Source organism: Purpureocillium takamizusanense, chromosome 10 (genome assembly GCF_022605165.1).
Source record: "Purpureocillium takamizusanense chromosome 10, complete sequence".
Classification (NCBI taxonomy): domain Eukaryota; kingdom Fungi; phylum Ascomycota; class Sordariomycetes; order Hypocreales; family Ophiocordycipitaceae; genus Purpureocillium; species Purpureocillium takamizusanense.
The window spans coordinates 1,318,960-1,331,367 of NC_063077.1; the positions used below are offsets into that span (position 1 = coordinate 1,318,960).

Below are 12,408 nucleotides of genomic sequence, written 5' to 3' on the forward strand. Positions count from 1 at the left end.
TGGACAACGAGAGGACAGTCGAGAGGCCCCCACCGCCAGCGCGGTCAACGTGTTGGCTGTCAGCCGATTGAGATCGTCCAAAGCACGTCTATGGCGACAGTCTGGCCAATGAGGCTTCCAAGGCTCGGGACGCAGCCACGCCGTCTGCAGACCTCGCCGACGAATCATTCGAGACGATGGCTATCGGCCTGTAGGCAGACGTATTCTCACGAGTTGGGCGTCCAACGCTGCAAAGTGACCTCGTCATCTCGAAGAGAGAGCTCAAGTGGCAGCCGGGTTCCATCAAAGACCGACTCAAGCATGGCCAGCAGCACGCGGCTTGGTGCCGACCCCGGCATCGTCGTCAGCGCTTGCATCTCGACCATCTGTCTCTGGCACCCGTCGCCCTCCGGCGCTTCCTGCAATTTCATGAAGGTGTCGCCCTTGCAAGTCGGTCAGCCAAACGCGGCGCCCGTTCGCGCGAATTTTTAATTCACGTCGGGTCCGTCAACCCGGCTCTTTGTGCAGAATCTGGAGATGAGGAAGGCGCGAGGATGGCGTGGGCTCACGCTGCGTTGATCCGGAGGGCTCGCGATGCCGTCCGAGTGGATACGAGCCGTCCCACGGGTCCCGCATGACTGCGCCGTGTCTCAGATTTACCCATACGCGGTGGAGAGTGGGGACCTGCCTAGTTTGCTCAGTAACGCAATCGACGGGTGGGACAGGCCGTGTCGATGCTGGCACTGTACACCGTTGACTTTGGAGGACTGTACGATGTGACAGCAGCCCGGATCAACGTTCCGTCAACCTCGAAGATGCAAAGGCAAATTACGAACCGACCGCGAGCCGCGACTTGGCCCGAACGCCGTGCTGACAGCAGACGGCTCTGAGCAACGAAATGAGCGAGCAAACACCCTGGGCCGTCATCACATCTACGCCGCGAAAAGCCCGTTCCGGCTGGCAGCCGGGTTCCCGCGAGGTAGTACGCTCAACGGGTCGGGGAGCTGAAGCTGCGTCCCATGGCCGTGGTGGCATGGCCGCGTCAAGTTGTAAGTGAAGGCCTACGACGGTTTCGCACACTCGCCCCCGTAGCGTGCGTCCGTATCCAGCAGTCTCAGCGTGCGGGTCCCGCGAGGAGCTCTGGCCACAGCTGTTGGGCCGTGGTATCACGAACACTGACTGCCCCGTGCTTGCTGCCCGAGCTTGCACCCGAGCTTGCTGCCGGCGTCCAAAAATACACTGACCAGAATTATTTATGGCGGAGCCACGAGGGTTGTCTCAGAGTCAGAAACCTCGTGTTGGGTTTCGGTGGCCAGCAGATCTGCCGCGGAACAGCCGAGCATACAGCGCGAAAGAGTTCAATTCCATGACACTGTGTTTAGGGTAAGCTGACAGGCCACGAGCTCAACGAAGGACCCTCGTGAGTCGTGAGGCCACGCAGCTCACCGGCTACGGCTGATGAAAGACCTCCTCCATGGGCCGCCACCAGCCCGGCTCTCCCGACTCGGAGCTCGTCGCGCCCTCGACTAAGCTCTCCTGCATTTCGTCGGTCATGCTCCACCACTCGCGCACCTTGGGGTTCTCGGCCATGCGCTGCATGTCGCCGGCAAAGTCGTAGCCGATGTATTTGAAAGAGCTGAAGAGCAGCCCGGTCTTGTCGTCGTACCAGATGGAGTCTGTAAGGCGTCAGCGGGAAGCACGCCGCTCGAGCGACAGGGCACTTGCAGTCTTCCATCCCGCAGTCCTTGATCTGCTTGAGCACCTCGGGCCAAACCCGGGCGTGGCACGCCTTGTACTCGGCGGCTCGCTCGGGTCGAAGGCGGACGACCAGCCCGAAGCGCCGGCCCGGGTTCTTCATCTTCATGGACGCGGAGCGGTCCCGCACGGGCTGCGCCGCGGATTCCGTCGGGGACGGGGGCTGCCACATCTTGATCTTTTGCGGTTGCGTCTGCTGTCGTCGCCCGCTCGTCGCTCTTTATACCAACTCACCGAGCCAAGCGTGTGGGGAAGTGGATAAAGCCGTCGGGAGCTCGGGGTAAACGTCGAGTCGTCCGGTCACAGCACCCGTCGCAACCGAGTAACGCCGCCGTGTCAGTATTGCCAGACCGACAGATTTGAGGCAGAGGAGCAATTCCAAGTTGAAGCCCCAGCGACCGCAAGGACAAAGTATGCTTGTCTCCCCGCCGCCCCCGCGCTCGCAGCTGCAAGGATGACGCCCAAGACACGGCACCACGACTAACCCCGCAGCATGAGGGGTCGATCCCCGTGTCGCACGTTACGTCAGGACTGCCCGTCGGCGGGATGTCGGCTGCCTACCGAAAACCGACGGTAACCCGCCTTGACCCGTGGGGCTCGCGGTCGCGTTCATGTAGATATTCACGGGTCGACCTTGGCGTGACGCGCCTGAGCTTCCGTCCGGCATCGATGGGTGAGTCACCGCCTTTGGTTGGAAGCCTCGTGGTCCGCAACGGCTTGCCGGCTAGGATTGATGGATTGCCGAAAAGGCCCATCCTCTGCCATGTTCACAAGTCCCAGAGAGCCCACGCCATTCACCTCACAAATCAACAATGGCAGCCGCCTTCAACCACCGCCCTCCCGCCCCAGCCATGGGCGAGTCGTACATCGCGTTGAGAGGCGCGGACGGAGTTACCAGATGCGTAGGAATCGACCACTCGACGGGCAGGGAATTCTACGGCAGTTCCCATGGAGCGACTCACGACCTGGACTATACATTTGTTTATGACGAAGTCGAAGACGATCGTGTGATTGGGGCAGACTCGGTGACGGTCAAAAGTCCTCTGTCTTCTGGTGCAACTGGTACCGACCCATGGACCCTGGTCGACTCTGCGGGCGTAACTGACCATCTCGCCTTAGGACAGAACGATTCTTCGTCGCCTCGCTTGTCCGAACCGTTGACCCTGCAAGAATTTCTCGATATTCGACGGGACCTGGCCCACCGCCTGTCGATAGCCATGCCGCCCGTCGAGCCCATTCAAGTCGAAGCTTCCGCCCCGGTCCTCCACGTATTCGACGCACAAAAGGCGGACGACATCTATATCAGTTACCTGGGCTTCAAGGTTCACTGGTGGCGGTTCAACCGCAGCGGACTGGTGTACAAGAAAATTTCGCTAGGCGGGCTTGTGCTGTATCTGAGCGAGGTCTCCCGCGACTATACCGTCGAAGTAGGAGTTCGCATGCGCAAGGCGCAGCTCCAGGCGTATTGTAGCGACCTGGAAGCCAGAGGATTCGAGTCCATGAGTCCCCAGGTCGAGGAGGGACCGACGCCTGGCAGTATGCGAATGGCCGTCGACGATTCGTTTGGCAACCGAATCACGTTTTGGGCGGACAAGGAGTAGCTCTGGAGATGGACTTGTAAGATTACATTGTACGGCTAAAGTCTTTCTCACGGCGGTCATGGTATGGGCACGGTCACGATGGGCAGATGAGGCGAGGCCACGTTGGGCCGACTGCATTCCATCCTTCTGTCAAGCCTTTATTCAGGGAGCAGGGGCCATCACGATAGGGGCCATTAATTAAATCAACCTGTCACGATATTCATGACCCACTTCTTTCTGGCGACGGTGAGCAGCTTGATGTCGATGGGCTCGGGGCCAGGCAACGTCATTCTCTTGTACAAGTAGTCAAGCCGTACTGCGAGTCGGGATGCTCACGGCTGCCGGGTAGCGACGCCGACTATGAAGACGTCGCGAGGCGTCTGATGCTGGAAACGTCTAAACCGCCCGGCTTGACGGGGTCCAACGCCCCGGGCAACATCCATGGAACGCATGGATTGCACCGAGAGACGTATATTGCGATGAGGGGCTCTAATTTACATGTACTACAGGAATCAAAAAGGTGTTGAAACATCACACAGTCACTTTCACGACAATCATGGCAAATTAAATCACACAGACACTATCACGTCGATCATGGCAAAGGAAATCATCCAGACACTCTTTCCATTACTCCATACCCGACGCGAGACTAACGAGGCCACTTGTGATTCAAGTTCCTCCAACACTCCTCCAGCCTCGCCTGCTGGCCCTCCACGTCCTCAGGATCGTCGGCCCAGGACGCCGGAGTGTCGTGGGCATGTTGGTGCTGGGGAACCTGCGTCTTCGGGGCAGACTCCAGCCCGACAGGCTGTGCGGGCGTCGCCGACTGTGACGCCCTCGACACCCGCTCCTCCTCTTTCTTCTGGGCCACGACGCGGGCGAGCACGTCTCGGCCGAGAGCCTCGACCGCCGGATCGTCCTCGTGGTGGCCAACGTCCAGGGTCGCCTCGTACTTTTCGGCAATGCCGTGCCATTTGCCTTCCTTCATCATCTTCTGTACGGCCTTTGGTCCCCAAGGCGCAAAAGGCAGGCCAAGGCTATGACGAGCAGCCAGATAAAGGACTCGAACAAAGACTGACTTATCCTCTGTGAAGACCGTAGGCAGCCTAGCCCGCTCAACCAATAGGACCCGAACAGCTTCCTTGGGGCCCATCTGCCGGAAATGCTCGCATTGGTCGACAAAGTGCGCACCGTCGTTGCAGATGGTGCATGCCATGAGCTGGCCCGTTGCCGGGCTCGCCCGGATGCATTGCCTGGCTTGATGTCTGCCAGAGCCGCACGCTCCACATATAGCCCGGTCGGGCTCCTGCTGCTGCTGTTGGAGGCGCTGCTCCAGCTCCTCGAGCTGCCGATCTTCCTCCTCTCGACGAGTCGCAACCCACTGCCGGTGCTCTCGAAAGGCTTCCGCCAGGTTGCCAGCCCCACGGGCTCCCTCCGTCCGACGGCACAGTACTGACGCCGACCCGGTCGAAGCCGGAGCCGGAGCCGGAGCCGGAGACTGAGGTACAGCCCCAGTCTGCTGCCCTCCTCTGCCCTCACGCGGACCGTGTCCGCCGGAATGGCCTCCACGGCCACAACCACCAGCTCGTCCGCCGCGACCGCTATTCATTGTAATGTATGTATTTTGCACGCAAAATACAGACTTGCGTCGATGGATGTATAGTTGGTCGTTTCGAGAGCGGGTATGCTTGCGTCGATGCCGGAAAACGTTGTATAAAGGAGATTGAAATTTTGCAAGGCAAACGGAGACGCAAAGGAGAATCAACAACGACGCACAGTCACCTGACTCTGAACAGCTGGCGACAGATGGGCAGAACGGACGAAAACGCGGTACTTTGAGCAAACTCAACGGGCCCATGTAGCCCAAACTCCCAGGCGAGCAGCACACCCGGCCAAGGGCGGTCCCTCAGGGCCACTACAACCACAAGGCCCCCTGATCATCGCCTGGCTTGCGAATCGACTTGTCGACTTGTCTCAAATAAGCCCTGTGCATTGCCATGGTCGGATTCACCCGTCTAGCCGCCATAGGGGTATGTACTCGGCGCCGTCAATGTCTTGATCGTGCTCTCAGCGTGGAGGCGGCTTGGCGCTGCCATTCACTACCCGCATGCTCAACAGTCCGTCCTCCCCAACGCGTTCAGTCCCGCCCGACCGCCACACAAGTCAGTGGCCGCCATTCAAAAGGGATGCCTGAGGTAGAAACCAGTGGTAGACTAGCATCTCAAACTGTAGTGTTGCCAGCCGCCACACCTGGGCGTTTCGAAGCTCCCGACTACGCGCACACAACCTGAAATCACCAACTCAACGCTACACGACAGCGCCATGGCGACCAACCCGACGAAGCGTGCCAGGACAGACGACCCCGTGGAGGCCGCACAGATGCAATGCTTCGTCACGCCGCTGCTTGAATATCTGGCGACGGACCGCGCCCCAATCCCCGACGATGAAGCGCTCTTGGCCTCCGTCGGCATCGAGGGACCGCAGTTCGACGAGGACTGGACCCATGAGGACGAGCAAAGGCTCATGGTAGAATGGAGAACCATGACGGAATACACGGCGATGCAGGCGCTCCCTCGGCTGCACGAGCCGTTGCGAGACGTTTGGCGGATTGCGGTGCACGTCATGCATCGCACGCCCATCGGCATCATCTCTCTCGACGCACGGCTTTGCTATGGAGACGTCTCGTCACCGTCCTGGACACCGAGCTTCTGCGTGGCCTTGGGCAAGCTGATGCTCCATCCTTTTTGGCGTTACGACTACAAGGAGCTTGTCCGTGCCGTTCAGTTTGCCGTGGCATGTCGTACAGGCGAAAGGGGCGCCTGGTTCTTTCTCCCGGACAAGACCTGCTCATACCGCGTCAGCATGTCCATTGCGTTTGCCGCGGCCCATGATCCGCGCACGGCCTGCCAAGTCGTAGACGACATCATCCAGGAGCAGACGCCCCCGTCAGAGGTGCTCTTCTTCAGCCATCTGGGCGCCTATATCGCACAGCAGCACCGCCCGGCCGCCCCGACGGGCGAGGCCCATGCCCACATGCGCAACCTACACGTCCGCACCGAGGACCTGGAGAACATCGCCAGGGCCCTCAATACCTTCCGGCCGGCCGGTGTGCCTTTGGCCGCCCACACGGACCTCTATCATGCGGCCTACTTGAGCAGTCTGGACGTCCAGCCGCCGTTCTCCGACGACCGCATCCGCGAGATGCACGAAGTGGCGTGGCTGGAACAACTGCGCATCGTGGTCATGTACGAGAGGCTGTTGGGCGAGCAGGCAGAGGCAGACGACGCCGGACCAGGCGTCGATGAAGACCTCGTCCGTGCTACGGACGCACTACTCGGCCTGCCGTCCGAGGAGGCCCCGGCGGCGCCGCTCGACACGGACGCCGGTGCCCCCGTCGTGCAACAGAACCGAGCACGGGCACCATCGTGGCTTACGGAAGAGGTGCAGTATATGCCCAGACACAGGCAGCACAACGTGGATCAGGACTATTACGATGACTAGCATTGTGTTGGTGGATGAAGGTGCTTGAACTTTTGCAAGGCTGCCCGAAGACAAGTGGCTGAAGGAACGGCTAGGGGCGGAAAGGGACAGCAAGGATAAGGCTACTGAGACTGTAATAATGGGAATAATCAAAAGGACTACAATTACTTACACACACTTGTTACACTGCTCGTCGTGACCAAACCAGGGGCATTTCCTCCTATCCGCTGGCAACGGCTGCCGATTGCTACCAGTCAGTGGCAGTGCCCACAAGCCTTGGCCCCGTGTGGGTGGGGGGTGGAGGGGTGGGGGAAGTCCCCGCAGCAGACTCGGTCCCAGTCGTACTTGCGGTTGGCCCTCTGATCGCGTTCTGGTCCAATGCTCGTCGACTGCCAATGGGAAACCGGTCAAGTCTGTCTGACCGCTGAATATACATGGGCCATAGCGTCACGTGATAGCTAGCTGCTCAGCGGCGTCGTCCATCCATGAACGCCCTACGCGTCGCCCGTCAAGGCCGTCGGGGCTCGGTCCCTGATGTCGGCAGTGGACGCACAAGCAGCGCCAGCACTATGACGCAGATTTTCACAGGTCAATCTTTTTGCCGTGCCACGCTGCAGGCGCGACCGAGACACGTCCAATCACCGACCCTTGCATGACTGCGTTTGGAAGTGCGTTGAGGCCCTGTGGGACGGCGGCTCGGGCCGTTTATTATTACATAATGGTCCACGGCGCCACGTGAATATCCAGACGTCCAGGGCGGACGGCATCTACGAAGTACTTCGTACGAAGTATGTTCAATAACTGGGCTTCAAGGTTCACTAGTGGCGGTTCGACAGCAACGGACTTGTAAATGAGAAGAGTTCGCGGGGCAGGCTTGAGCTATGCTGTATTTCTAAGCGAGGTCTACGGCGACTATGGCGTTGATGTGCACGTCCGCATCGGATGCGCAAGATGGAGCTCTAGGCCCTTTCAGAGCGACCTGGACGTCAACCCATGACGAGCTTCATTACCCACTTCTGTCTTGGGACAGAGAGCAGCTTGACTACGATAGGCGGGGAGCCAGGCAACGTCATTCTCTGGTATAACGCCGGCGGCGAAAATACGAGAGCGGACACAGGCGTGGACCGCACGGAGCGGGCTTCCAGGTCGAAGACGGCGACCTCTACGTCGTCGGCGAGCGTCTTGACTATGAGCAACCGTAAGGAGTGCTCCGGCACGGACAGCCAGTCGCCGTCGTCGGGGTCCTGCTCTGGCTCGCCGGTGGCGAGCATGTCGGCCAGGGGGCGGGCCTCGTTGAGGCGGCCATACGCCATCTGCAGCTTGGACGTGGCGGCTTCGCTGGGGAAGCAGTGCGCCACGTCGAGCAGCAGCTCGTAGGCCGCCAGCCTGTCGATAAAGGACATGCCGACGAGGTCGAGCCTGGCGAGCGCGGCGTCCATGACGGCGTGCGGCGTCCAGGCCAGAACCTGCTCGGGCACGGGGCACGCGAGCGCCGTGCGGAAGGCGTCCATGTCGGCGCGGGCGCGCGCAGGGTCCCAGGGATCGCCCAGCAACGACACCACGACGTCCCAGAGCGCCCTGTAGTAGCTCGGCGCCGGGGCCGTCGAGGTGGCATCCCGCGGCGCGAGGGCCCAGGAAGTCCTGTGGCCCACGGCACGGGCCGCCATGTCGGTGCCGTCGACGACGTGCCCGACCAGGGCGGCGCACTCGTCGGCGGCGCGGGAGCCGGCGACGCGGGACATGAACTGCGACATGTTGCTGCGGGCGAGCCGCGTGGCGTCGCCCGCCGCCCCGGCAGCGTCGAGCGCCTTCTTGAGCGCGGCGCACTCGGCATCTTTGGCACGGATGGCCGCGACCTTTGTCTCTACGCTCTTCTTGAGACCCTCGACGACGGCGTCTTTGAGGCTGACGGCGGCCTCGAGGGACTGCACCTCGGCCTGCAGGCGACGGCCCTTGTCCTCCAGCAGCGTCATTTCGCCGCTCACCTGGCTCCGCGCCTCCGCGATCGCCGTGGCGGCGCGTTGCCGCTCGGCATCGCACAGCTCCTTCCACTGCTTGGTCAGCTCCTGCGTGAGCTCGCTCATCTTGTCCGTCAGCTCGGTGCCCTGGTCAGTCGTCCTGGCCGCCTCTCGCAGCAGCCGGATCTCTTCGTCCTTGCGATCGACGGAGCCCTCGAGCTCCGACACCTTGTCCCTCGCCCTGCGCAGCTGCTCCTCGTACGCGTCGGCGTCGTCGCGGGCTCTGCGCTCCAGGAGCTCCATCTCTGCCCCGAGGGAAGCCTCCGTCTCCCGCGCCTTCATGGCCACGCTCTGGAGCTCGACGGCGGCCGTGTCGGCGGCGGCCCTGGCCGTGCTGAGGGCCTGGTTCGCCTCGCTGAGCTGCTCCTGCAGCCGCTCCTTGTCCTCGTCGCGCTCCGAGACCATCTCGCGCAGCGCGTCGATTGTGTCGTCGACGGCCTCCTGGGTGGCCGGGACGGTCGGCCTGAGCGCGTCCGACAGGGCCTGGGCGGCGTCGGGCGTTAGCACGGCCCGCAGCGCGGAGAAGCAACTCGGCGCCGTGCCTTCGCTCTGTGCCACCCAGTCCGCCAGGGCCTGCGCGACGCGGGCCTCCCTACGACTGCTGCTGTCGGTCCTCGTGCCGTCGAGGTCGTCTCGACTCTGCATCTGCGACTGTGACTGTGTCAGCAACGCATTGTACCTGTCGGGGCCCAGTCCCTCCATTTGGTCATCGTCGTCGTCGCCGTCGTCGAGGCGCTGGATGTCCGTCTTCAGGCCCTCCACCTCTTCAACGAGCTTCTTGAGCTCGGCCGTTCCATCGGCCGTGTAGCCCATGAGCTCCGCACGGTCGGTAGCGGCCGTGCGTATGTTCTCCACCCCTTGCCGGATATCGTCTGCGAGGTCCTTGACCTGCCGTACCGTGTGGGTCGGCGTCCGGGGCTTCCACAACCTGGCCAAGCCGGCCACCAGCAAGTTTCGTCGATGCGACGTCGTCTTCTTCGGAGGTGCCATGACTTTCCACTGAATAGCGTACTGACGATGGCTTCGTGAATGTCTGACGTAGTGGTGTCGCTGTAATGATCGTGCCTTGTGCGAGAGAGTGTCGCAGAGCGGCAGCTGCGGGCAAATGTGGGCAGCTGCGCGTCAGCTGCCAGACAGTCACGTGCGGCTCACCGCCATCCCTGCCCCCACCTCATGCTGCACTAGCGGTATGTGCCCCGATAAAGCATCTCAGCCGCTCAGAGGACACAGGCAACGAGTCACGACATCAGCGGGCCGTCTACGCCCTGCACTGTAATACTTGTGGTTTACCTGCCTCGTAGTTCGGGGCGGTTCGTGCTGCTTATGTGAGCGCCAAACGCCTTGCGCCTGGCAAAGTCTCCCGCACGTGCCCGGACCGATTGATTGTGTTCACATCTTCCCATCGCAGACATCACCCAACACGCACACTCCACGCGCCCCAAGATCTCACTCGCCGACATCGTCTCCCCTGCACGCACTTGGTTGTCCGACAGCCATGGATGCCACGTATCGCGACCTGGTGCTGAACGTGCCCCCGCCGAGCGGCAACAACAACAACCTCTACGACCAGAGCGGTCTGGACAGCCTCGTGACGGTCATGCGCGCCATGTACGCGAGCCGTCTGGGAGTGTGCGACTCGCCCTTGGGGGACGCCGAGGGCGCACAGCGGAACCCCATCATAAAATACTCGCTCCGGTCCTTTGCGGGTGCGCGTAAGGAGGCCCAGGAGATAGAGGCCAAGGACCTGGCGCTCATAGACATGGACAAACCGGAAATAAACAAGCCCACTCCGCCGCCGACCTTTTTCAACCTGGCGACAAGCCGCCTTATGAACGAGACGTTTTGGGCGAGGGAGGAACACATCTTGTTCACGGCCATGATGCGGCCGTCGTGGGACGCCCCGTTCATGACCCGCTTAGCCCCCACGAGGCCAGAGCTTCGCGCAAAGGCAGCCAGCGACAGTCTCTTACTCTTCGATCGCGGCGCCAAGGACCGTGGCAAGACGCTCAACCAGTTCATGGCGGAGCACTTCACGGCCGACGAGGATCCCGACACCGGTGCGGTCACGCTGCGAAAGTGCAACGAGCCAGGGTTCATCCGCATCCTATACCAGGGGAACACCAATGAGCCACTGGAACTGGACGCCCTCCGCTCCATCCAGGTGCCCGTCGGTCAGCTCGTCCAGACTGGAGACGGCAAGGGGACGGCGTACGACCCATGTCATCACAGGCGGGTATACCACCTCCTCGCCGTAGTCCGACTCCGCAGGAGCACTACAGGCTGCGACTGGGTACAGGTATTTGTGCCGCCGTCCATTACTCCCGTCAAGCCAGTGGTGCCGTCGCCTTACATCAACCGCGACGACTTGTGGAGTATGGATCATGCGACGGGGCAATACGGCGGGTTTATGCTCTTTTATCGATGCAGCCCAAAAGATGTCGAGCTGCCGTCCCAGGTAGACCATAAAGTGCCCCAGGAACAGTCAGACGAGGCGATTCAGAGGCTCGTTAATATACTAGATAAATAAAAAAGTTAATGTTTTATAAAAGGATATTACCTTCCCCCCTTAAATTAATTTAAATACTATTAAATACTAAATTTAAAATTAAATATTAATAATTAAAGTTTATAAATTATATATAAATAAATATCTCTTTATTATTTATAATCTTATTTATATTTATATAATTTTAAAGTCTCTTTAATATTATATAAAATTTTATATATTTTTAATAAAATAATATTTAAATATACATACTATTTTTAATATTAAGAAAATATTATATATAAGCTATATAAATAATAAGAAATATTTTATAAAGTAAGTTTAATATTTATTAAGGACTATTCCTTATAATTATTAAACTTACTTTATAATATATTATTTTAATATTAATTATATTTTATATATTAATATAATAATATATCTAAGCTAGGAAAAATATATATTATATAAATCTATTACTTTTATATAATAAAATAATATATTTATAAAAGGGGAAAGTTATTAATTAATATTAAATATTTAATAAAGTTATATAAGTAATATCTATATTTTTAATATATTATATATAATATTTAAAAGCTATAGAATATTTTATTAATTATATTTTAAGTAAGTTTAATAAGTATTAAGATAAATACTTAGTAAATATTAAGCTTATTATAAATATAATTATTTAAATATTATAATTATTTTTAATATTATATATATATTATTCTTAAGTTAATTAAATATTAATATAATTATTTATAGACTAAGTTTAATAATTATAAAGAAAAATACCTAATAAATATTAAACTTACTTTATTTAATAATATATAAATAAAAATAATAATTTATATATTAATATATTAATATTTATAAACTAGAAAAAATATTTAATATAGCTTAAGTAATTATATAATAAAAAAGTTTAATTTATAAATAATTTAAATAATTAAAGTAAATATTAATAATAGTTAAAAAGAGTTAAAATATAATAATAATAAATATTTTTAATTATTTTATTTTATTTTAATATTTTATATTATAAAGTTAATATTATATAAAGTACTTTAAATATTATAAAAAATAAAAGAGATAAATAACTTTA

General features: G+C 56.8%; 6 protein-coding genes across 6 annotated transcripts; 3 read left to right on the plus strand and 3 right to left on the minus strand.

The window, feature by feature from the left end:
* Positions 1-1,236: 1,236 nt before the first annotated feature.
* Positions 1,237-2,162, minus strand: JDV02_009909 (uncharacterized protein). The gene is made up of 2 exons (XM_047991605.1): positions 1,705-2,162; positions 1,237-1,655 (listed from the first exon to the last, which is right to left on the minus strand). Exons 1-2 carry the CDS (start codon positions 1,904-1,906, stop codon positions 1,429-1,431), a joined length of 429 nt encoding a protein of 142 aa, XP_047847617.1. The 5' UTR covers positions 1,907-2,162; the 3' UTR covers positions 1,237-1,428.
* A 384-nt stretch (positions 2,163-2,546) lies between these two features.
* Positions 2,547-3,335, plus strand: JDV02_009910 (uncharacterized protein; the record flags this gene model as incomplete). The annotated part of the gene is made up of 2 exons (XM_047991606.1): positions 2,547-2,796; positions 2,854-3,335. 2 exons carry the CDS (start codon positions 2,547-2,549, stop codon positions 3,333-3,335), a joined length of 732 nt encoding a protein of 243 aa, XP_047847618.1.
* Positions 3,336-3,963: 628 nt separating this feature from the next.
* Positions 3,964-4,530, minus strand: JDV02_009911 (uncharacterized protein; the record flags this gene model as incomplete). The annotated part of the gene is made up of 1 exon (XM_047991607.1): positions 3,964-4,530. One exon carries the CDS (start codon positions 4,528-4,530, stop codon positions 3,964-3,966), a length of 567 nt encoding a protein of 188 aa, XP_047847619.1.
* Positions 4,531-5,636: 1,106 nt separating this feature from the next.
* JDV02_009912 (uncharacterized protein) lies at positions 5,637-6,815 on the plus strand (the record flags this gene model as incomplete). Its single annotated transcript, XM_047991608.1, has 1 exon — positions 5,637-6,815. One exon carries the CDS (start codon positions 5,637-5,639, stop codon positions 6,813-6,815), a length of 1,179 nt encoding a protein of 392 aa, XP_047847620.1.
* A 965-nt stretch (positions 6,816-7,780) lies between these two features.
* Positions 7,781-9,802, minus strand: JDV02_009913 (uncharacterized protein; the record flags this gene model as incomplete). The annotated part of the gene is made up of 1 exon (XM_047991609.1): positions 7,781-9,802. The coding sequence occupies one exon, from the start codon at positions 9,800-9,802 to the stop codon at positions 7,781-7,783; it is 2,022 nt and encodes a 673-aa protein (XP_047847621.1).
* A 505-nt stretch (positions 9,803-10,307) lies between these two features.
* On the plus strand, positions 10,308-11,339 carry JDV02_009914 (uncharacterized protein; the record flags this gene model as incomplete). Its single annotated transcript, XM_047991610.1, has 1 exon — positions 10,308-11,339. One exon carries the CDS (start codon positions 10,308-10,310, stop codon positions 11,337-11,339), a length of 1,032 nt encoding a protein of 343 aa, XP_047847622.1.
* Positions 11,340-12,408: the final 1,069 nt, after the last annotated feature.

Excerpts from the sequence above, each read along its gene's own strand:
- JDV02_009909 (XM_047991605.1), bottom strand. The coding sequence starts at position 1,906 with ATGTGGCAGCCCCCGTCCCCGACGGAATCCGCGGCGCAGCCCGTGCGG. Across the intron at positions 1,656-1,704 it reads GGACTGCGGGATGGAAGACT|ACTCCATCTGGTACGACGAC; the intron begins GCAAGTGCCCTG and ends GACGCCTTACAG.